Source organism: Perissodus microlepis, chromosome 5, assembly GCF_051167445.1.
Source record: "Perissodus microlepis isolate ML-2025 ecotype Zambia chromosome 5, ASM5116744v1, whole genome shotgun sequence".
Taxonomy (NCBI): Eukaryota; Metazoa; Chordata; class Actinopteri; order Cichliformes; family Cichlidae; genus Perissodus; species Perissodus microlepis.
The window spans coordinates 9275455-9297487 of record NC_140465.1 but is presented as its reverse complement, the minus strand read 5'-3'; the positions used below and the strand labels follow the sequence as shown (position 1 = coordinate 9297487).

General features: G+C 40.9%; 1 protein-coding gene across 2 annotated transcripts in view; it reads right to left on the bottom strand.

Annotated features, from left to right (window-relative positions):
- cdh4 (cadherin 4, type 1, R-cadherin (retinal)) overlaps window positions 1–22033 on the bottom strand; it is a 222516-nt gene that overhangs the window by 42125 nt on the left and 158358 nt on the right. For both annotated transcript variants that reach the window (XM_084927687.1, XM_084927688.1), the window contains exons 6-7: window positions 14766–14921; window positions 9582–9726 (exon numbers count right to left, since the gene is read on the bottom strand). In XM_084927687.1, coding sequence (XP_084783813.1) covers window positions 9582–9726; window positions 14766–14921 — 301 coding nt within the window. The remainder of the gene's footprint in view (window positions 1–9581; window positions 9727–14765; window positions 14922–22033) is intronic.

The following is a 22033-nucleotide window of genomic DNA, read 5'->3' as shown; positions in this document are numbered from 1 at the left end:
AGATGTCAGTAAGAGTACTTTCAAAGCTTGGATAGCTCCAAAAGTGTCCTGGCTGAATCATATGTACTAATAACGGCTGCATTAGCTGGTTCTCAAGAGGAGCACCACACTGATTTTACACATGGAGATCAGTTAACCTGTCATTGTGAGAACTACTTAACCCACAAAAACAGTTGCATATTTTTCTCTCTAGCAGAGCAAGATGATGTCATCGGGTTTATATAAACTGGTACTGTGAGAAAGCTGGGTGTTTAAAACACAGGTAGGTAAAAGTGGGAGCTGTGGGATCCTGTTCCATCCCACTCTGCTGTTTAAGGTTTGGTTTTTCTTGCTTTTAGGTGCTAATTATTATTTTCTAATTGTTTACACCTGCCATCTCATCCTGTCACCACGTTTCCTGCTGGTGCTGTCACCGCCGCTGTTAGTCCCTCCTGTGTCACTCTCCTCTCACACTCTACCAGAGCTTTAAGAAATTATGTCCTGTCATCATCTCCCTCACCATCAGGGATCGTGCAAGTCTTTAAATGCTGCACAAGGAATCAGGGAGCGAGACCGCGAGCCAAGATGAGGTCCTGCAAAAGAAAGCGAGGACACTACTTTTGTGGAAATCTTACATCAATGCCACACACCTCCACATGAGGCCAGAGACTGTCTTTATATATTGCTTTCACTTTTTTCTTACTTTGTAGTGTTGCGTACAAGGATACACAGATCACAGCTCAAAGCTATACATACTAGGGGTGCAACGATACCCGTATCGATATTGAACCGTTCGATACAGTGCTTTCGGTTTGGTACGCATATTTATCGAACAATACAAAATTTTTAATTTATTTTATCAACTTTTCTTCTGACGATGCTGTCTGTGTTGAGAGCTCAGTGGATCTGCGTTCGACTACTGCGCCTAGGCTGCACTGTCGAGGGCAGATCCACTGAGCGCAGCACAAGCTAGCAAGACAGAAGCTAAGCTCGTTGCAACATGGCAAATTGAACCTCCCCCACCCTCATTCAGATCTGGCCTTTGGAACTATTTTGGTTTTCATGTGAAGTATGACCCTGAAGGTAAGCGCGTCATGGACAAAAGTAAAACAGTATGTCGGATGTGCCACGCAATGCTCAATTACATGGGTGGGAACTAGTGCGTTAGCGCAGTTTGCTCGTTAACGTGCTGACGCCGTCCAGCCCCACGCACGGGCGATCCGCGGTAGCTCGTTAACGGAGATTTGCCGTGTTGTGGCGTTAACGTCATTTCAGATTAACGCTGACAGCACTAGTGGGAACACAACGAATATGACTGCACATTTACTCCGACATCATCCTAGTGCAAAGACAAGTGGAAGCAGACAAAAACAACAAGCACGCATGCTACAAACTTTACCCGAGTCATTTAGACAGCCGTTAGCACATGATTCTCCTTATGGGGACCTGATATGTTTAATATGCTGCTGAGAATATAGCCCAGAAGAAGCATATAGTATAGCTTTTATTTTGGAAAGAGCCATTTCTCTCTAATAAACTCTCTTTTCCAAAGATGAGTGATTTCTCGATCAGATAGATTTATTTTTTTATTACTTTGTTGTTTCAGCAACATTAAATTTAAAAACTGTACTTTTGAGTTAAAATATATATTTATAATTTTAATAAATGACAAAGAAAAAAAGCATGAACATTTTTTTGTATCGAAAAAATATCGAACCGTGACACCAAAGTATCGAACCGAACCGAACCGTGAATTTTGTGTATCGTTGCACCCCTAATACATACATACATCCATACATTAATTTGTTACATTACTATTAATAATAAGTCACAGTTATTCAACTTAATATCTAATGAGTAAAGAATTATTGCATTTTGTAGAGAGCTCTGTGGTTACTTGTACCAGTCACTGTGACAGGTGACATTAATAAGCGATGTCATTTAAGATCAGCAGTATGGAAACAACGAATTTCTCATCTGGCAGCGTTATCGCTTCTCTTTGCATCTCCTTCTTGCACTTCTCTCTCATCCTTGCTGGGATTAGCTAAAACGCGAGGAAGAGATGCAAGTGAGTAAAGAGAGGAGATGTGTTAGCGTACTGAAAAGGGCCCTTTACGTTCCCCTCGCTCGGTGCCAGTCTCAGTACCTTTGTGTCAAGTGTTTCAGCCTTGTGTTCTCCAGGAGGTAATTTGACCTAGTGACTAGTGTTTTTTTTTTACTCTGCCTTTTCCCATTGTGTGCATCTGTGTGTGTGTTTTTGCATACCTTCCTGCCAGATATCTGGACTGATTTGTATGTACTGAGCCTCTGCTTCAAGTTAAAATGTTTCGATTCAATCGGGCTTGTGCTACAGTTCTTCTTTTGGCACGAGTGTAAGAGAGCCAGCACTTTCTCAGCTTGATCTATTCTGGTTAAAGGTCAAGTGGTCTTTGACAAATCGTTATAAGAGCTGCTGCTCACACGTCATTAATCTTTACAAACTGCAATACATTTCATTACAAGTCAAAATAAACAAAGCCGTAATTTAAAAACAGAAAGCACCTCTTGTGACTCTGAAGGCTTTTTATTCACTGCAAACACACATAAGAGATGGTTTATGGGTAACAGATTGCAGATGCATGCACGCCCTGAATGTCAGAGTGCTGTGCGGTCGATTAAATTACAGCGGAGATTTTGACTTGAAAGAGAAAAGACAAACAATATGTTTAAGAATCTGCTTAAGGCTCAGGAGCATCACACTATTTGAAGCCAGCGGCCATCCCACCTGGTTGGAAAACATAACATATCAGAGAAGCAGCCGAAAGCTGACGGCTGCAATATTACAAAAGAACACCAAGGAAATTTGAGGTTTTAGGAGAATGTTTATTAGTCTGGCTGAGAGGCTGAAACATGTTTCTTGTGTTCAAGTACAAAATGATTTTAGAAGATTTTTTTTTACCCATAGCTAGTTTCTGAAGTTAAAATTGAATCTCTACTACACATTCCTTCCCTGTAAGAACAAACTGGTAAAACAAATAAAACGCTATGTGACACAAACGGTCCTTTTTTTTAAGGTGGAAGTGCTAACCGCAGGACCTCTGTGTCAATAAAAATTCACGTGACCCTGATGTATTCTCTGGAGTGGCGCTGTAAACCACCGCCTGTGGCCAGTAGGGACCACAGTGTGATACACACCCCAAAATTGACTGAAACACCACTGAGCCCCAGCATTTACCTCCATCACCACATCTCCCTGCTCCTATGCCAGTTCCTAATCATCCCCCACCCAGATACAGAGATTTAAGAGGGAAGTTCTCTTAAATCTCGTTGGGGGGGAATCCAGCCCCCCCCATCCCCTCCCTCACGGGAGGGTAAATCGACTGTGAGAGAAGGCACTCTGCTGCTGGTTTTTGATGTTCCTCTCTCATTTCAGTAGTCCTTTTTGAGAAAGAGGGTCCATAAAAGGGAACAACTTGCTGTCAGAGTCAGGGAGACGGGGGAGGGAAGCAGAAGGACAGAACATCACAGGGCAGATGTTCTGAGTACGCCGCAGCCTCAGAACACAAGAGCTTTCTGAAGAAGTCACGCCATCATGACAAATCTTTATCTGAGCCCACTTAACACGATGTAAGGACTGTCTCATGCTGCAGTCTCAGAGATTTTCTGGAGTGTAAGGCCATTCTAGTGTCCTTTTTTGATGACACTGGCGTTTGATATGTATGTTGTTGTTTTTTCAATATGCATGTCAGCCTGAGCTTATAGGCATTTAGCCACAGGAGGCATGCAGGGGATTTCTTTTATTGTATTCTGCATGAGGAGTAGCAGGTTCACCAAGCTTTACTCGATGCCTTTATATTCAGACTCAGCTCTATTCATTCCTTGCTGACATAAGCTGAATATGGAGCACTGCATGAGTAGACTTGATTACCTGCAAAAAATTAATTCCAATACTCACAGGTTTGTTGGGGCTGAGCAAGGTCCTGGTGACAGAAAGTGTCAGTTGTGTGGATTTCAGAGCTGATCCTGCCTGGTTGTGCGATCAGATCTCTACCTAACAGTAACATCTGGTGATGGCGATAAGGGCGGTTCCCTGTAGGACTTCCTCTTTGATGGCTTTCGCACAGTGCTAGCTACGAGGGTGTGTTGTAATGCTTCAGAGAACCTCTGATAGCTGCATCTGTCGATGCTGAAAGTGATACACCCGGCGCTTGATGCATTCAGGTGAATTTTTAGCATTTTAGGGGTGGAGTTACAAAACCATTTGAACTGCCTCATACATTTTCTATTGTGCATACTGAAGACGAAAGGTACACTTATAGACAGTTTAACCTAAGCTGTTTAAATAATTTACGCTGAAAACCCAACTGTTATGAGGCCAAAGCATTGAAAGACTCAGCTGTGGAGACACCTGTCATTATGGTGATACAAACTAACTCTCCTTCAGAGCATCAACATGAGAGAAAATATGCCTGCAGGTTCTTAAATTACAGACAAAATTCAGCTTGACTCTGGACACAAAGTTGAGTGTGCTGTCAAGTTTTAACCCTGTAATGCCAAGTGTATCATATTTGATACATAGTTACAGACCTCTACATCATCAGTGTACGATATTTTTAACCATAACCACCTCATATCTTTTTAATTTGTTTAAGATAAGCCAATTTTCTGGCATTTTTTTCATAGTTCAGGCTTTTTAGTCTTAACCTTAACCTTAAACTTACATCATTTCTTTTTGGCGTGGCAATATTGTTTTGAAATATGAGCATAACTTTTCTGCACTTGTGGAAAAATGTGTTGGAATTCTTTTAATGCTTTTTAAATGTGCTGTGTGCACTGGGAGGCATACTGAGAGATACTGTGTACAGCAGCACTGCTGCCCAGAGCAGCACCTGTCAGCTGCTGTGCTGTGACAGGCTTCACTCCACCTGTTGCCAGCATGGAAAGATAGTGTGTCACTCTGGGCAACACCTGAGAGATTTCACAGTCTTTCTAATCGGCGGCATAATCCACGACACACGCAAACACGGGTTGCACAGCAAAGGTCTGCGCTCAGCAGCGAACTGGTGGCTTTTTTTTGTTAATCACTGAAAATGTCAGTTTATGTAAAAGTGCTCGTCCTCATGATATAATCCACCGTCAAGCAAGAAGAAGTGCCACAAATAATAAAGACAGGTCAAACAGGTGGGACGAGGTGAGAAAACGAAAAAAGGGAAAAATCCAGTGCAAATACACTATTGCTAAACTCACAGCACCTTCTATTTGTATTGGAGATTTAAGTTCTTTTATCAAATGTATGTATTTTAATTTGTTGCCTTAGATTTAGTGATTTAAAGTATTAGTGATTCCAGTGGGTACAAAAAAAATCCCCAAAAGATTTGAGTCAAACTCAGGATACATATTTCAAAAGCACTTGACTGCACATTCAACTGTCTGCCAGGTTCGCTAATTAGAAATAGTGGGTATAAAAACTAACTTCAGCAAAGCTCTGCAGCACTTAACTGGAATCCTAGACTGGATCTATTAATAGGCTGTAAAAGATTTAACTGGCTGAGCATGTATTAAACGCTTAAATGGGCCAGAAAAGTATAAAAGTATGTCTTGAACCTCTGCTGAAGATAAATCGTTGTTTTCTTCGACTAAACATGCAATTAGACCAACACGCGGTCTATTTTTCTAATTAAAATTCATCAAATTTCAGACGAGTGACTGTACAAAAGAAAACAAAAAGGGGCCGTGCTCCTCCACGTGAAATATGACTGTTTTTTAAACAAAAAACACACAGCCCATCTTGACACCTAACAGTGTGTGCTCCGCAAACAAGTGTTACTTGGCAGTGATTGCTTAATGAAGGGCAGAGCAATTATATTGTACAGAGTGTAACGTTTTTGTTGTTAATTGGTATCACAGATTTTGCCCGGCTTAATGCAATATTGAATTCAAACACTTTTTGTCATTACATTCTTTCATTTGAAACTACACAGAGTATCAGAGTGAAAAACAAAGAAAGTAGCTTTTGGAATGTCTGGTTACCCTCACTAATTAGGAGCTCTGTATATAGACCCACGCTCCACTGAGGAGTAACCAGCGTTCACGTGCACGTGCACGTGCACACACACACACACACACACACACACACACACACACACACACACACACAGTCCAACACATACACATGTGCAACATGCGTTCCTATATTGTTTACAAATCCCCCTGAGATTAAACTTGCAGCAGAACAATATCTGAACGCTGTGAAGACAAACACGGGTCCTCAGGGTCTGATTGTTAAAACAGGAGTTCTTCCAGTCGAGACATTGTGCATTCTGCTCTTGTCTCTGGCTTCGCACTGACCGCAACTCTGTTCCCTGATTCTGAGAGAAGCTCTACATCTCTCCATGCTCTGCAGAATCTGATAATGATGCATCCAGCCAAGATGCTGTAACATAAATATCTCGCCGACGTGCCCTTGTCTAAACCAACGGGAAAAAGCCAAGAGTCACGGTGAAACATTGATCTTATAAGCTAATGTAAAAAGGGCCCATAAACAACAAATTTTTTTGCAAGTCTCAGTAAAAATTAATGTAAATATGGATACCGCACAGCTTCCAATGAACTGTTACATTAGTTATCTTGAGAAGACCACAGTATGATGACAAAAAGGGCCGTGGAGTCATGATTTTCCATGCAGTGATTGAGATTGCTGTATTAAGTGGGTATTAAGTAATTACAGACTTGTGTTCGCAGGTATTTTATAGCCCCTATAGCACCTATATCCCCCACCCACCCCCAGTCACCAAGTCAAACAATAAGAATTTGTGAAGCTGCCCCATCCTTTGACAGATTAGGGTTATTAGTTATACAGTTATTAGCGCTACAGGTAGTTTTTGTATTTGTTATCCTGTGTCTGAAGGCCTGAAGGCAGCCTTTTCAGATCAGCACATTAACTAGATTAGTTCAGTGAAATAAAGCTGTTGACTTAAAACTAAGCTCCTAACTACTTAACCAGAGTTCAGTCGAGTTCCCAGACTCTCCCCCTAAAAACAGATTGTATGTATAACACATCAGTATTAGGGGTGCACAGTTATGATATGATGGTATGCAAGAAAAAGATGCTAGCAGCTGGTGATGTGAGACAGGAGCATTGCTTGAATGCTCCGTATGACAGGAACAGTAAACAGTGGATGGAAATCACTGACGTGGTTGCAGGTAAAGGAGGGCTTTAAGCAGCTGGTTAAAAAACTCGACCTGAAATTCAACATCTCAAGCAAAAAATACTTTATGTCCACTTTTCAGTTTCAGTTTTATTATGTGACAATTTTATTGTGCTGAGAAGTTACGACATGAAGTTACTTTAGTTATTGTTATTGTTCACGTGTTAAGCAGTTATGTTATAGTTTTGCTTAAATTTTCCAGGGAATGCACAACCTTGGCTATTTTTGTGCTTGCATTTGACTTATGCTGCGTCATTGCTATTGCACTACAATGCTGCTGATGGTACTTTGCAGTAATGCACTCATACTGTGTATTAGGTAGTCTGTCATCAAAGCTGCAGTCTTGAAATGCTCAGTATTTCACAAATATCATTACTGTGAATTTTTGAGAAATATGATGATATCATTTTGCGGTTATATCGCCCACCTCTACCATCCAGGTACTGTTTGCGCTGCAGTGCTCTAGCTAAACTTGGATTGCTTCCTGGAAGTGCAGGTCTGACCATTTGTGCCATTGACTGGATCGTCTCCAATGTGTCAGGCAATGACTCCGGAAATTGTATTTCATCTTTAGGAAAAGGATGAAGCTGGAGGGAGCCGCATCATGTAAGCAGGGTAGGTGAATTCTGAAGGTGAAGACTTTGAAGGTGATGGCAGGATATTTAAATCTTGTTTTCTGTTTTTGTAACAGAAACATTTGCACTCACACCTTGCACTGTTGAAGCAGACAAATAAAACCTTTTCTTTTTTCCATTTTCTCTAATCACAACATTGAGTGTAATAACAAGTAAGTCTAACTGCAGAGCCGAGTACGCTACTCTTTTTGTCATGTTTTCTAACATTGAGCTGTTCGTATTGTTGGGGAGATGTTAGTTGACACTGATTTGATTCTTAATATCTCTAAGGAGTATTTTCTTATGATTTCTAAACAGATTTACCAGCATGATGATGACATATATTTCTTGTAAGTCGCTGAACTCAAAACTATGTATATCAATGTTACATTATATCTGTGTATTCTGGGCTCTGGGGAGGCCAATCCATGCTGTGTGTTTTTCTATCCAGGTATGCTTTTACTGCATTGGCAGTATGTTTGAGATAATTTTCATGATGAAAATTGAAGCTATTGCCAATCAAATGCTTTCCAGATGGTATTGCATGGTTGCTCAAAATATGACTGTACTTTTCTGTGTTAATAAATCCATCAATTTGGACAAGATCTCCAGCACCACTGACTGAAATGCAGCCCTAAGCCATGACAGACCTCCGCTGTGTTTTATAGTAGGCTGTACACACTTGCTGTTGTGCCTCCCTCTGACCTCTTTTTTGAACATGTTGGCGAGTTGAACCCCATCATCACTCCATAAGGCCTGTTGATTTTCAGTCCAGTTCTTGTAAAATTCGGCAAACCTCAGCCTTTTCTCCCTGTTTCCCTTCTTTAAGAATGGCACCACCCTTCCACTGAGACTATTTTTTGATGATTCAGTCACCAGTAGATGGATTAACCGAAGGGCCATTTGCATCTCTCAGGCTGTGTAAGTCAGCGGTCCTAAACTCTTGGGCCATGGACCGGTACCGGCCCGTGCGTCGTTTGGTACCGGGCCACGAGAGTTGAGGCTTGGGTGTGAAATTTTTCGTTTTTGAATAAATCTTCTTTTTTTTGGTACCGGTACTGGTTTTATATTGTTGTATTTATCCGTGACACATTAAAGGCTGGTCCGTAAAAATATTGTCGGACATAAACCACTCCATGGTGCAAAAAAGATGGGGACCGCTGGTGTAAGGTGTTTTTTTTAGGGCTTGACCTTCAGATACTGTTCATCTGACAGTTTTTAGGCCTGACACTTCTTCGTTTGTCCTCCACTTGCCCAGTTTCCTCAAATCATTTACAGACACACTCCATTACCAGTTCAGAGTATCCCAGGTTATTAGCTATTACCTCTTTGGGAAATGCTTTGCAAAACTAATATTTCATGTTAAACTGTGCTGTCTTTGGCATACCTAAATCTATCCTTTCATATATTTAACTAAAGAAAATGGGACAAATTAAGCTAAAATGCCTGAAGGTAACAATTTAAAATTGGTTCTTTGCTGAGTCACCAGATATGTGTATAGACAGCACAGGTTCATTCCTTGAGTTAGGTGACTTTTTATGCTAGAAAAATGTATATGGCAGTTTAAAATGACCTAATAAACAAACAAACAAGCAGAAAAATCCAGTGAAAATGGTCAGGTACAAGGACTGTCTAAAGAAAAAATGTAAAAGACCTTCAAAAAGTCTGGAGAACTAATGCTTAAAAAATGAGTTGCTCAAGACTGCAGACAACTTTTTGTACATTATGGCTGAATAATGTACATTTTCACATTAGACTGTATTAGATTCATGATCTCATCACAAGTAGAAATAATTGGTACCTGGTTTGGATCCTTCTGCCACAGAGCCGTTATACACCTGGTTTTGAAACTCGGGTCTGTTGTCATTCATGTCGATCACATAGATGTACAGGTCGATCGGGTTCTCCACCTGGTTCCCGTTCATGTCCACTGCATGTGCACGCAGCTATAAAAAGGCCCAAGTGATAGAAAAAAATGATATCATTAGCATTCAGTACAGCATTTAAGGTTGTATGAATATTCCATATATAGCTGAACTAAGTCTGATAACGAGGCATCGGATTGATTCATAAGACACTCTGCAAATATTCTGCAGAAAGGAAAAACCTCAGTACCAACAGCTTCCTCGACTTTGTTAATTGGCATCTTCATATAATCTGCAAATATTCTTTTTCATGTCTGCCAACAGGGCATGAGTATCCTGTTGGTACCTTGGCACGGACCACAACAGAACAGATAGGGGCAAAGCAGTGAAATGTTCCAAACACACAAACAACACCTATTTTGTTGTTAGCACAGCCAGAGGCCTGAAAAATATCAGAGAGGTGTTGCTGCTCAAGCTGTGGTTTCTTTTTGTTCAGGAAGAATGTTTGTCTCAGTTTGTTCTGACAAAGCCATCCATTTGGATGGATGTCTCCGTCTGATGAGCTGTTCCTTGACAATTCACAGTGTGAGAAGAGAGAAAGAGAGAGGAGAGAGGGAAAGAAAGAAGGGGTGGGAAAAAAACGGCGAATGAGATGGGACGAAGAGAAGAGAAGAGTGAATGAGTGCTGTGGAAGCAAATGAGAGATGAAAATACAAAGAGGCAGTGCGGAGGTGTGGGGGCTTGAACAGGCAAGACTGACAAAAGCAATCATCATCTGCAGTGGAATGTCTTAATCTCCACCACTGCTCTTACACACCCTCTTCTCCCCACCAATCCCCTCTAATGATATCTAATATAACGCAAAGCTTTGTAATAGCCCTGAAACCAAACTGGCACTGTTCACCATGACTTACATTACTTTCATTCAATTGCATACACATTCGTATCCTCTGCAGAAATGTTATTCAATCACAGCTTGGCTTGTTAAATGGAGAAGGGCTCTCATTCTGGCTAAAACAGACACGCTGGCAGCAAAATACTTTGTCTGCACACAGTCGAGGAGGGTCTTCCTGTCAGCCTATTTACAGGAAACCGTGATGCATTGTGGGGCGACATGAAAGATTGAATGGCGGCACCTGCCTTTGCCAAAACACCACCGATCATGTCGGCTTTTGTGCCTGTCTGTCAAGGATTCATCGAACCCTAGCCGAACTGCTTGAGCATTCCAAACACCAATTCAGACACATGTTTACACACATTAACACGGACGCCGACGAGCAGGAAGATTACACACTGGGGAGGCGTGCACAGCCAATCAAAAGAGCCCTCTTTAGCCACTTAATGATCCTCAAGATGCTAGTTTTCCATTGGCTGGAGCACAGCAAACAAACATGGAGAGGAGACCCAACAAACAAACAAGCCCAATCTGTTTTCTCAGCTGTGAACACTGCACAGTGTGGAAGTGTGACTGTGATATGTGCGACTGCGATATGTGTGGCTGCCTCAACTGCACGGGTGTGTATGTGCGACCGCTGTGTATTTTTGTCTTTGTGTCACACTGTGTTTTCGTTTGTGTGTGTTCTGTCCTTTCTGCTCGCGGATTTGTGCGTGTGTATATTCCTGCACATTTTCTTTTATTTCTATATGTGTCAGCGTTTATATATTCACATTTCTGCATGTGTCTTCCCGCGTATGTTCTCGGGAGTCTGTTTATGTGTCTCTGCGTTTGTGTGCTCAGTGGCGGGGTTGGAAATGTGATCACAGGGCCTGGATGAGTGTGCCTTGTGCAAACTGCAAATGTATGTGTGGAAAGCAACATCAGTATTCTGCAGCGTGAGCTTTAGGATGACTGGACCAACCACAGAGGAGAAATACAGTTTGTACTTTGCACCATTGGCTCCCTTAGCCAATGTATAGCTATACCAGCATGGTGCTTCAAGTGGAGTGTTTATTTTTTCTGCTAAGATTCTGAGGCCAAGGTTACCTTGTAGCTTTAAGAATCGTGTTACCAGCAGCCTGTCACAAAATCACATAATTTCTTCTCTTTAGTTCCTACACTATATGTACTCTATGTACAATATATGTATGTATACATGAGTAAATAAACTGTATATACTCACTCCTTGTTGTAGTGTGGCTGAGAATAGTGCTACACTTTAGCTAGCAACAGTCCGCCATGATAAAGACTCATGTAGTGATTAATGACTTCTGGCCAATGCTCATGTTGAGAGTTAATTAGTAATTAACTTGCAACACTCATGCCTCAGTCCAATGTATGAGGCGTGAGCGTTGCAAGGAAAAACTTAGATCTTCATCTCATAACATGTAAAATTAATATTGTGAAGCGCTATTCTTATCTCGCCAAAAGAAATAACCAGTAGGCTGTTCAGAGGTGATTTATTTTCAAGTCATCTAAACCAATTCCATGGCATTAACTTAAAATTAAGAAGCGCTCACTTAATTAGGCATGGAATATTAAGCTCATGAGTTATCCTTTACAGATGTGTCATAAATAACCTCACATGAACATGAAGATCAAGATATTGTTGGAGTTTTTTCTGTCTCACGTGCTGTATGGAACAGCAGATAGTGTAGATGAAATATTCAGTTTGGATTTGGTCAGCTTGCTGCATGAGTGGCTCTTACAGGAAGCAGGGCACAGAGCAGCTACCCAATTGCTGTATATTTAGTGGGCAGTTACCTGTGCTAGTTCCATATTGTTGCTATGCCCATGTTGGCAAACTCTACAGACACTCTGTATTAGGGAGCTGGCAAAGAGTGTTTAATGTTCGCTTGACTGTGTTGGATCTTCGCGTGCTCACATGACACGTAGTTAGATAAGCATTTACACTATTTTAATTATACCTCGCTCACAATAACTCACACTTATAACTTATGATTTCAGTTGTAGTTTAGCTTAGACTTACTTTTTGGAGGCCATGGGTTTCCTGATTTGTTTAAGACAACCTAGCTTAGAAGATAAAGTCTAATGAATCTGAATATCTTTTGATTTTTTAAAGTCGAGTTCCAGCAGTTGGTCAAAGTTTAAACTTATTTACTGAGACATCTTAACATGCTTTAGAAGGAATGGCATAAAAAACGTGTCCAGCTCGTTGATTTAACTCCAAATGCTTGCAAAACTAATTACATTACCATTAGTGTCTATTTTTAAAGCCATTTAGTACATGTTAACATCATGGCGTCACAACATAAACATGTTAGTATTGCCATTTCAAGCCTCACAGCGCTGTTACTGTAGCTGAATGCAATATCAATATAAATACAGTAATAAGCATAATGGTTCCAGAAAATTACTTGTATTTGAGGCCAGTTGAAAAAATGCTGTATACCAGCTGTCCATGACCGGATCTTTTAGATTATAACCCTTCCTGTATGCTTCAGTGCATGCATTCATGCAACAAAAGATGGAAAAAGAAAAAAAAGCACATTTTTCTTCTTCTTGCAATTCTCCTTGTGCCCTGCTTCATCACAGTAGGTCTGTATTACAAAACTGAAGCTCAGGCTAACACCCACTCTCCTCACCTCACAGATCACTTCCCCCTGGTGCTAGTCTGTCAAAAACAGCAGCCTTGTCTCTCTTTTCTCTTGAACCCAAAACTAACAAGCAAAGTTTGGCCTATGAGGGCACACAGTAGTGCTGGGAACTTCCTATCAAGTTAAAAGGAGGAAAGTCATGGACTAAATTTCCCGTGGGTCGATCACTAGCTACATTCTCCTGCAGTAAATCATACATCACATCACAAGCAGCATGGGTCCACGGTGTCTAAATAGGAGGTTCATTCAACTTGAAGTGCTCTCAACCATACATGCTGTTTTCACTACAGGTTGATAATAATAAACCTGCCTGCTTTATTGATCCCAATTTGCTGGTTGAGAGTACGAGCAGGTATGGAGAGACAACAATCACATACACAGTCAGCAGTGACCAGAGTCTGAATGCAGCAAGTGAGGGAACAAGAGGATCATCTGCATGAGAAAAGCAAGACAAACTAATCTAGGAAGACAATCACATAGAGCTTTGTGTAATTTACCAATGCATATCTATGTGCATGCCTGTGTGTATACATTCAAAATTTGTACTGTTGGCATAATGCTGAGTGTGTGCAATGAAGGCACCCCCTCCCCTCTTTCCTGAAGAGACAGGAGCATGCTTTTGAATTAGCTCTATCGGCGGCTCAGCCATCCATCACGCTGACAGGCGCGCAGGAGTTGTGACTCTGACACCGGCGTTCACCTCAAGTGGAGGTGTTAGTCTTTGCTGAGATAAATTGAAACCTGTAATGTGGGTATATGAACCAATGGCCTAGCATTAGCACAAGCCTCATGTGGCCCTGCATATTTAATTCACACATATGCAAAGCTGTTTAACCCGAGGTTCCAGAGAGACCAATCATCTGGTTTTCTCTGTGTGCATATGTGTGCGTGAGTGTGGTGGGGAATCACTAGGCCACATGTAGGCTAACTATACAGCTGTCAGCCTGCCCCAATGAGCAGCACAGCTGCTCAGAGTGCATGAGGTAAGTTTGCAACAATGTGTGGGATTGAAGTGCAAAAAGGAAAGTGGGACACGAACAGAAAGTAAGAGAGGTGGAAAAGAAGACCTGAGCCCACTAACGGTAAATCAGCTATCAATCAGCATGCCATACACAGAAACACACACATATACCAGCTCATACACACATATGCCAAGCTTGTTAGCTCTGATGGCACAAACATGCACAACAATTTACCTGCACATCACTTTGCATTTGTGTGTTCAAATCCTCCTACTCTGCACTGCTAAACCCAAATCCATATGGCAGTTTCCGTGGCAGTGGGTTTTGTCAAACCAGTCTTCATTTCATAGCTGATTTCGGCTTCAATTAACGCCTGGAGCGGCTGATGTGAAGGTACTGTACATCAGAGCAGTGATTGCTCTGAATGCACCCTGACTTGTCATTTAGTTTTGGCAGACAACATTACTTGTTAAAAGGAAAGGTAGATGGGGAAGAGATGGGCCCCAGCACATTTCCTCAGGGATAATTGGGAGATAATGAGACAGACATAACTGGAGCTAGAGAGAAAACAAAAACAGGCGAGTAGAGGCGTTTCTTTCTTACATGGAAGGAGGCTCTTTCTTCTCTGTCCAGAGGTTGGGTGACAAACATGTTGCCGCTGATGGGATCTATGTTGTAGATACCACTCGGGGGCTGATCAGCACCTGCTCCGGTGATGCTGTAGCGGATGCCCACATCCTTATCCTGATCGGAGCGGATCTGAGGACAGAGCCAGAGAAGCAAGTTGAACAGAGAGGAAAATCTTTTTTTTTTAGTCCTTTCGAGCTTTGCCTGCAATTGCAACAAAAAGTACAAAATGTTCAGAGCAGAACAGTATGTGACATAAATTGTCAAAAACACACTATGACCTTAAACTAAAAGTTTGTGAGAAAACTAACAGTATGTGGAATGTTTGATAGATACATTGATGATAACATTTTCACAGAAAGCTCTCTTTTGTGTCTTTGAACCTACAGCCCAGAGGTGAAAATGGAAGATTGAACAATGTGCACTGAGGGGAAATAGATGTACTGCCAGCAGATTGTTGTCCGATCTTTGATTTTCTTTACTTTTATGGCAGATTTTATGGCATGTGTCTGAATTATGGCAGAAACCTTGAAAAAAAAAATCAACATGACTTCATGTCTAACAATGACAGTATTTCTGATGGAGACTTTCCTGGACTGTGTGAAACTGATCAATGACTTCATTTTACATTTCTTCTCATTTCAGCTTTTACACATTTAGTCACAGACAAAGAAAAAGGACGTAGCATGACACCACTTCCTGTGAGATAGTATCTCTAGCACTGAAAAGCTACACCACTGGTACTCCATTTTTCTCTGAGCTTGAATTTTGCTTTTTATTAGCTGTTTTAGGTTAAACAAAACAAAAAAACATAGACTTTTTTTCTCCACTTTTTCACTATCCGGATATCATCACTGGAAATCCCGAGAACTGACCACCGCCCCCAGAGGCCTAGCCATCAAAAGATTCCTGATGGGTCCCCAGACTCCGCCATACTGAACTGCAGCTGGTAATGGTAGATTGCTGCAAGCGATCTCCCAGGAAGCAGAACAAGGTCTACCATTGCCAGCAGCAAACCAAGACTGTGGATTTTCTGTGCATCTGCAGGACAAGTCTCACAGATAAATGATGAATAACCTCGAGAACCAGATCAACAGCAATCCGGCCAGTTTGGGCCTAGACTAGCAAACTTTATAAAAATAAAATATTTACACATATCCCCTATAACTCTGTAATCATACTACACCTTTCTCTCTTGTTGTATGTTTGCAGTTACACCTTCTAGTAGTATGGACAGGCTTGGCTGTCTGTGGACAAATACTTACAGATACTAACCCTAAAGTACAGTTAAATACTACTTATATAGCTAATTTATACCTTTTATATGAAAGGGGCATTTCTATCAGGGATGGACATTTGAGAGCTCACGTTAACAAAAGATGTTAAAAAACAGCCCACTTGGTTTTCACTTGATTACTGGTGTGTCTCTGTAGTGTAGAGGCTTCCACATTTACTGACCAAGCAACAGATCCCTTGTTCAAGACCAGGAGGAGACCCAAACGCCTCAGAGCGACCTGTCAGGAACTACATCTGTTGTGAAAACCTGTCAAATCCCACACATTGTGCTACCTGCTGTGGTGAATAAGGGAGCAGGAGGAAGAAGCTTGTTTCCATTTAATTGCTGCACATTACAACAAAAATCAGCTAGTAATCATAAAGAATTACCACTGGTGATGTTTATGAAATGACATTCTTTCCAGCCAATTTCTCAGTATTTTTTAAAATAACTTTATGGGAGTAAAGTGGTTAAACTAAATAAGAACTCACAACAAAAAAACCCAAACTGTTATTAATGTGAAACATAGCAAAATGATGGGGGTTTTTTTGTTTGTTTTTTTAAAGATTTTTGTATGTTTGCGGTTGTTGTCATGTTGTACAATAACTTTCAGCTACTGGATGCCTGCTTGGTAGTACTGGGTGAGAGATAAGAGTCTAAACATCTTGATTGTCTCAAAGCAGTGCAAACGACTGATTAAAATAGTCAATAACTAGCACACCTTGACTTTTCTCTGGGATTTTACAGGGATTACGGGTGGGCTTAAGTTAAGTGGCCACACTGCTGATTATAGGTTGCAAAGCTACAACTGACAATGCTGATTAAAAGTGTTTAACAATTAATTAATTAACCATTTTGTTCATTAAATTCCTGAAAGTATTACAAATGGCCCAATAATTTGTTCTTCTAATTTAATCTATTATATATGATTGTGATAAGTTTGCATATGCAAGTTTTACTGTAGACAAACAGAGAAAAACGGAAAATCATTAACTGTAGTGAGAAAAGCTGCAATGCTTTATTCCAATAATATATATTAAAAGAGTAGAACAGAGGAAAAAGTACAAATGCTTCCAAAAATGTCAGCAGTGCAAGAGAGTGCAGTGCGTACGTGTTTAAGGTGACGCAGGCTTTGAGTGACCGTAGTGAGACTTTAGTGAGTGTAGAAGGAAGAGGGTTTATGGGAGGCGTGGAGCGAGAGAATCAATCAATAATCGGGATAGATGCCAATTAAATTCGGTGCTGGTGTTTTAGCTCTGCAGCGGTAATCAAATAATCTTTCCTCTGACTTCAAACTCACGTTCTAAACACAACGCTGGGTTTCCTGTTTTTTTTTTCCTACTTTATTGGGACTGAACCATCACTATGGTTACAAGTCAGAGGGAATAATGGAGAAATGAAGAAAAGGGAAGTCTTGACTCTTTTTTCTCTCTATCTTTCTCTTCCCCCTCCTATGCAATTTTCCTGGTCTGTGGGGCTGCAGATCATGCATGAAAATGAAATTACTTCATCCGTTCAGTGGTGACGGTGGCTGCTGCATAAAACATTTCTCTGTTTGAACATGATACCCTCTCTCTTAATTTCGAACGTGGTGCTCCCACACCCACGGTGCAGCGCTCCTCTGTAGCTTTCACAATTTTCATTTCCTGAGCTCGCTTCACACAGGATCCATTTGTGGATGCTGCAGGTTCAGGTGTAATGTACAATATTGTAAAAATTCTATCAATCTGTGCACTTAGGCGGTTCCATTTGGCATTTAATCACTGGAGCACGAAGATACTGTAGGACTAATTGCATTTATTATTCACAACACCCACTATCTGCCAATCAAAGCAGGATGAAATTATGGCATAAACAATAACATAATTTGATCATTCACCCTCATCATCAGTGTCATTTGTTTGGATAACAGACAGATAATGTGGAGCAGATCAGATGCATTATGCATTTCAGTAATGAGAACGTGCCTGTGAAATCCTCTGTCTTATCTGTGAAGGAGACAAACACGTTAAGGGCTCTGTGCTCAAAACCAGAAGAAATACACACACGCGCAAACAACAAACATCTGCTCAAGCTGCAGGGACAGCCAGAAAGAAGAAGAAGAAGATGAAGAAAAAGAAAAATTTACCACCCCGAATTGGCTTTTTTTCTTTTTTTTTAGCATAGACATTTCCTGGGTGGATAAGAAGCAGCTTGTAGTCATGTATGTGAGTTTAGTGAAGTGTTTGACAGGTAAGAGATTCTCTCTGTGTGCACCAATGCGTGGATCAAAAGGACCAGCTCAGTTCAATAATTCACAAGGCCGTCATGAGGGAATCATGAAATTTTCACCTGCCACGGGTCTGCGAGTCTGCATGCGGACCTGTGCACGTTTACTTACCGACAGTGTGTGTTTGCGAGCAATCTGTTTCTTCGGCGGAACTTCAAAGCTCAGAGAGTGCAGTTGGCAATTCAGTATAATAGCCCCAAGAGGAGACAAAGGAACTCTTACACATCATGCGGCCTTTTGCTCTTACGCCTTCTTAAAATTCCACATCAAGGCCACATGAGACCAGATGTCATATTTGTTGGTGTCTCTTAATGAAGAGTCTTTATATCAATAAATTGAATAAATGAAGAAGCGCGGCTTCTCGGAGCCCCGGGAATCCCATGAGTGACAACTGCTCAATTGAGCCATTTGAATAGAATGCTAATGATGAAAGCAGGGATTTCTGTCCTCCTCTTGCTTTCTCGCTCAGTGTCTATCTATCCCCATCTTTAATTCTCCTTGTTATTTCAGTTCCTCGTAGTAGATCGAATGGCTACTAATCACACTTAAAATAGCAGGGAGAGGCAGATGCAAGGGACTTAACTGGTTGTCTGTCTCAGTCAGATCAGACCAGACATCAGATAAGTGACCTATTTGTAGCTCTTTGAGAGTGATTTCCTTGATTACTGACAACTGCTAGGATCCTGGGAGACAAGCTATCAGCGTGAGAAGAAAGATGGAGAGGGATGGAAGCAGAGAGACACAGAGAGCGAAAGCAATGGGAGTTGGAGAAAATTAGATGAAGAATTAGTGTTCTGCTTAAACTCCTTGGGGTGACACAAGGCACGCAAACACATAGAAGAAAAGAAACGGAAAGGAATACATTTCCATTTATTTAGCATAGCGGCTGGCTGCCTAATTAGCACACTGTGAAGTTTCAGTCTGTCCAAATCTCCTTTAATTGATCCAACCCTGTATGATCGCCCTATCTGCATAAGTAGTTTGATGCTGACATAAACAGGGACTAATTTGGTGTTTATTTGATGGCACTCTGTGTTTCATCTATTTACTCCGAGTCTAACTTATTTCTAGCAACGCTGCAAAATGAACACAGCCGGATTTTGCTGTACAAGGGACAAGCATTCTTCTCTTTCCCAGGAAACAACTATCCTTTAACCAGGAAGTCATTAGGACAGCGTGCTGCAGGCACCCATGGGATCATTAAGGGTTATGTGTGCCATGGGCTAATGTCACACAATAATGGGACTCTATGGTTTACACGCTTTGATGGTCTCTTTTATGTCTCATCCATGCTTTCAGGCCTGTGTTGTAATCCTTTGGTTTCACACATTCCAGGCTCGCTCTATATTTTATTGCTCTGGGCTCAGTCACCTCGCTTTGCCTTCTGGGCACATTAAAGGGCCCCCCACAGGTTAGGGAGGCTTAAAAATCACTTTCCTATTAATAAACTGTTATTATGAGGACAATGGTGCGTGCTGTTTGCCACTAATGATCACTTTTTTAATTGAGCAAATGCTTGTTCAAAAAGCATACCCAGTACTCGTGCAAATGTCCCACACATACAGTGAACATACAGTGGGCGGTTAAATTAGTGCTACTCATCTTACCTCTGCTGTAGTGGTTTGGAAAGACCAAACCAGAATAAATTTGGAATCAATAAAGTTTTTTTAATTTTAAAAATGACTGATTTAAGAAGAAACGCTAGAATAAATCAGCGCTAACAGTTCAAACTGCCTCCACATCAGATCAGAGCTCATTCATAATAACCAGCCGTTGCATTCTTACTTCTATCACATATATCTGAACGAATAGCAAATAATGTTCACGTGTAAACAAACCGGCATTCACAGCTAAATAGGCAGCTTGCTTGGTCGGCTGCAGAGCTACTCCCCCAAATAAGCTTTTGTGCAATGAGCTACAACACAATAGCTAAGCCAGGTGACTAGTTATGTGTTTAGCACTGTGTAATTATATCCTCCAAGGAGGTTATGTTTTTGGTAGTGCTTGCATGCATATCATAACTCTGTCTGTAAACATGACAGCACTAGAGGTTTTCAATGACTTCTTTGTAGGGGTGTAGAGTGCAGCCATGTAAACAATCCATTATATTTTGGCATAGATGCAGCAGATATTCAAGTTCAACTTAATGATTTTGTTGAAAATTGACACAAAGTCTTTATAACTTATTATTGTAAATGGACTGGTTCTTTTCTAATCTCCTTGAGGGTTTCACTTCCCACAACTTACCTCATTTAGCATAGCACTTTTTTCTACGCCTAAATGCTTTTCTTTCTAAGATTCACACTGGAGAGCAACTTGGGGTTCAGTTTTTTGCCCACTCTGGTATGCAGAATGGATCGAACCACCAACCTTCCAATTAGAAGATGACCTGTGCTGAGCTACAGCATCTTAATGTCATAGTACAAGCCTGGTGTGGACTGTCAACATATAGTTGACAAAATATCATGTCACATATGACCTTTGACCTCTCCTTTGAGGTCAACAGATGGATCTGAAGGTCTGAATAATGCTGACACACACATATATCTATATCTATGCATCTCTCTGTCTCTCTAAAATAAAAACTTACCATGACTCATAATTAATAAATTGATTCAGTGACAATAAGACTGAAAAACATCTAAATTTCCCTCTTGTGTTGGGCATCTGATGTTGCTGTATCTAGGTAACGATCAAATGCACTGTAAATTATGCAGCGTTGTTTTTCCCCCTTGAATCTTATTTTTGTGACTGCCTATGATTAGTTTCATCTCTTTTGTCTATGCTACAGCTGCGTCAAATTAATTTTTTATATTTAACTCTCTTATCTATGGGGCTTGCGCTCCAGTTCTCTCTCTTGATCCCTACCCAACGCAGACACATTTAATATTCTGTGCTTAGTGGTAAACATGTCAGTGTCGTCTATTTATAATGTTTGGTAGGAGTAAATGTCACCAATGCCACCAAAAGTCAAATATGAAAACACCTACTGCTCAGCAGTTATTAGAGTTTGGTATAAAGTCTAAGTTTGAAGGATGGTTAATATGAAGTAGTTAAATGCAGGAAAAGCCAAAGTAATGACATTTCCATGCTGAGATGCATTATGGGGGGAGATGATGCCAACCACTCAGGGCACAGACATGCTATGACTGAGCTGTCAAACACGGTTAAGACAACATCTGCCAAATATCAGGATTCCTTTAATAGAACCTACTTACTGTCTTCATGCCTCGTAGGTATATAGTGACAAGTCGTCGTTGCTTTTAGTCTCAGTTTGTGGACAAAGTTGTACATAGGCACATATGTGCACACAGGGCACATATTCACACAGGGCATAACAATATAGTTTTGTCATCTATAACTGAAATAGTGTAGACTGGTGCTCTGTTTTAAGGAGCTGATGGATTCAGCATAAACGGGAATCAATCATAAGATTTCGAGGATTTTCAGCCAGGTTTTAAGAGATAATTAGATCTCATTTGTTCGCTGATGGTGTTGCTGCTTAGTTCACATTTCCCTGAAGTAGTAGTGTGAATATGTGGTGGGTTCAGCTGCAAGCTCATATGTCTCATTTGTATTTGGTTTACTGCGCCTTTTTACACTGCTGCCCATTGACTTGGGGAATTGCTGGCAAGCTATTTAATTTCTTTTAAAATATCCTTTCATTTGTTTCATTTCCCTTTTTTTACACTTTCATAG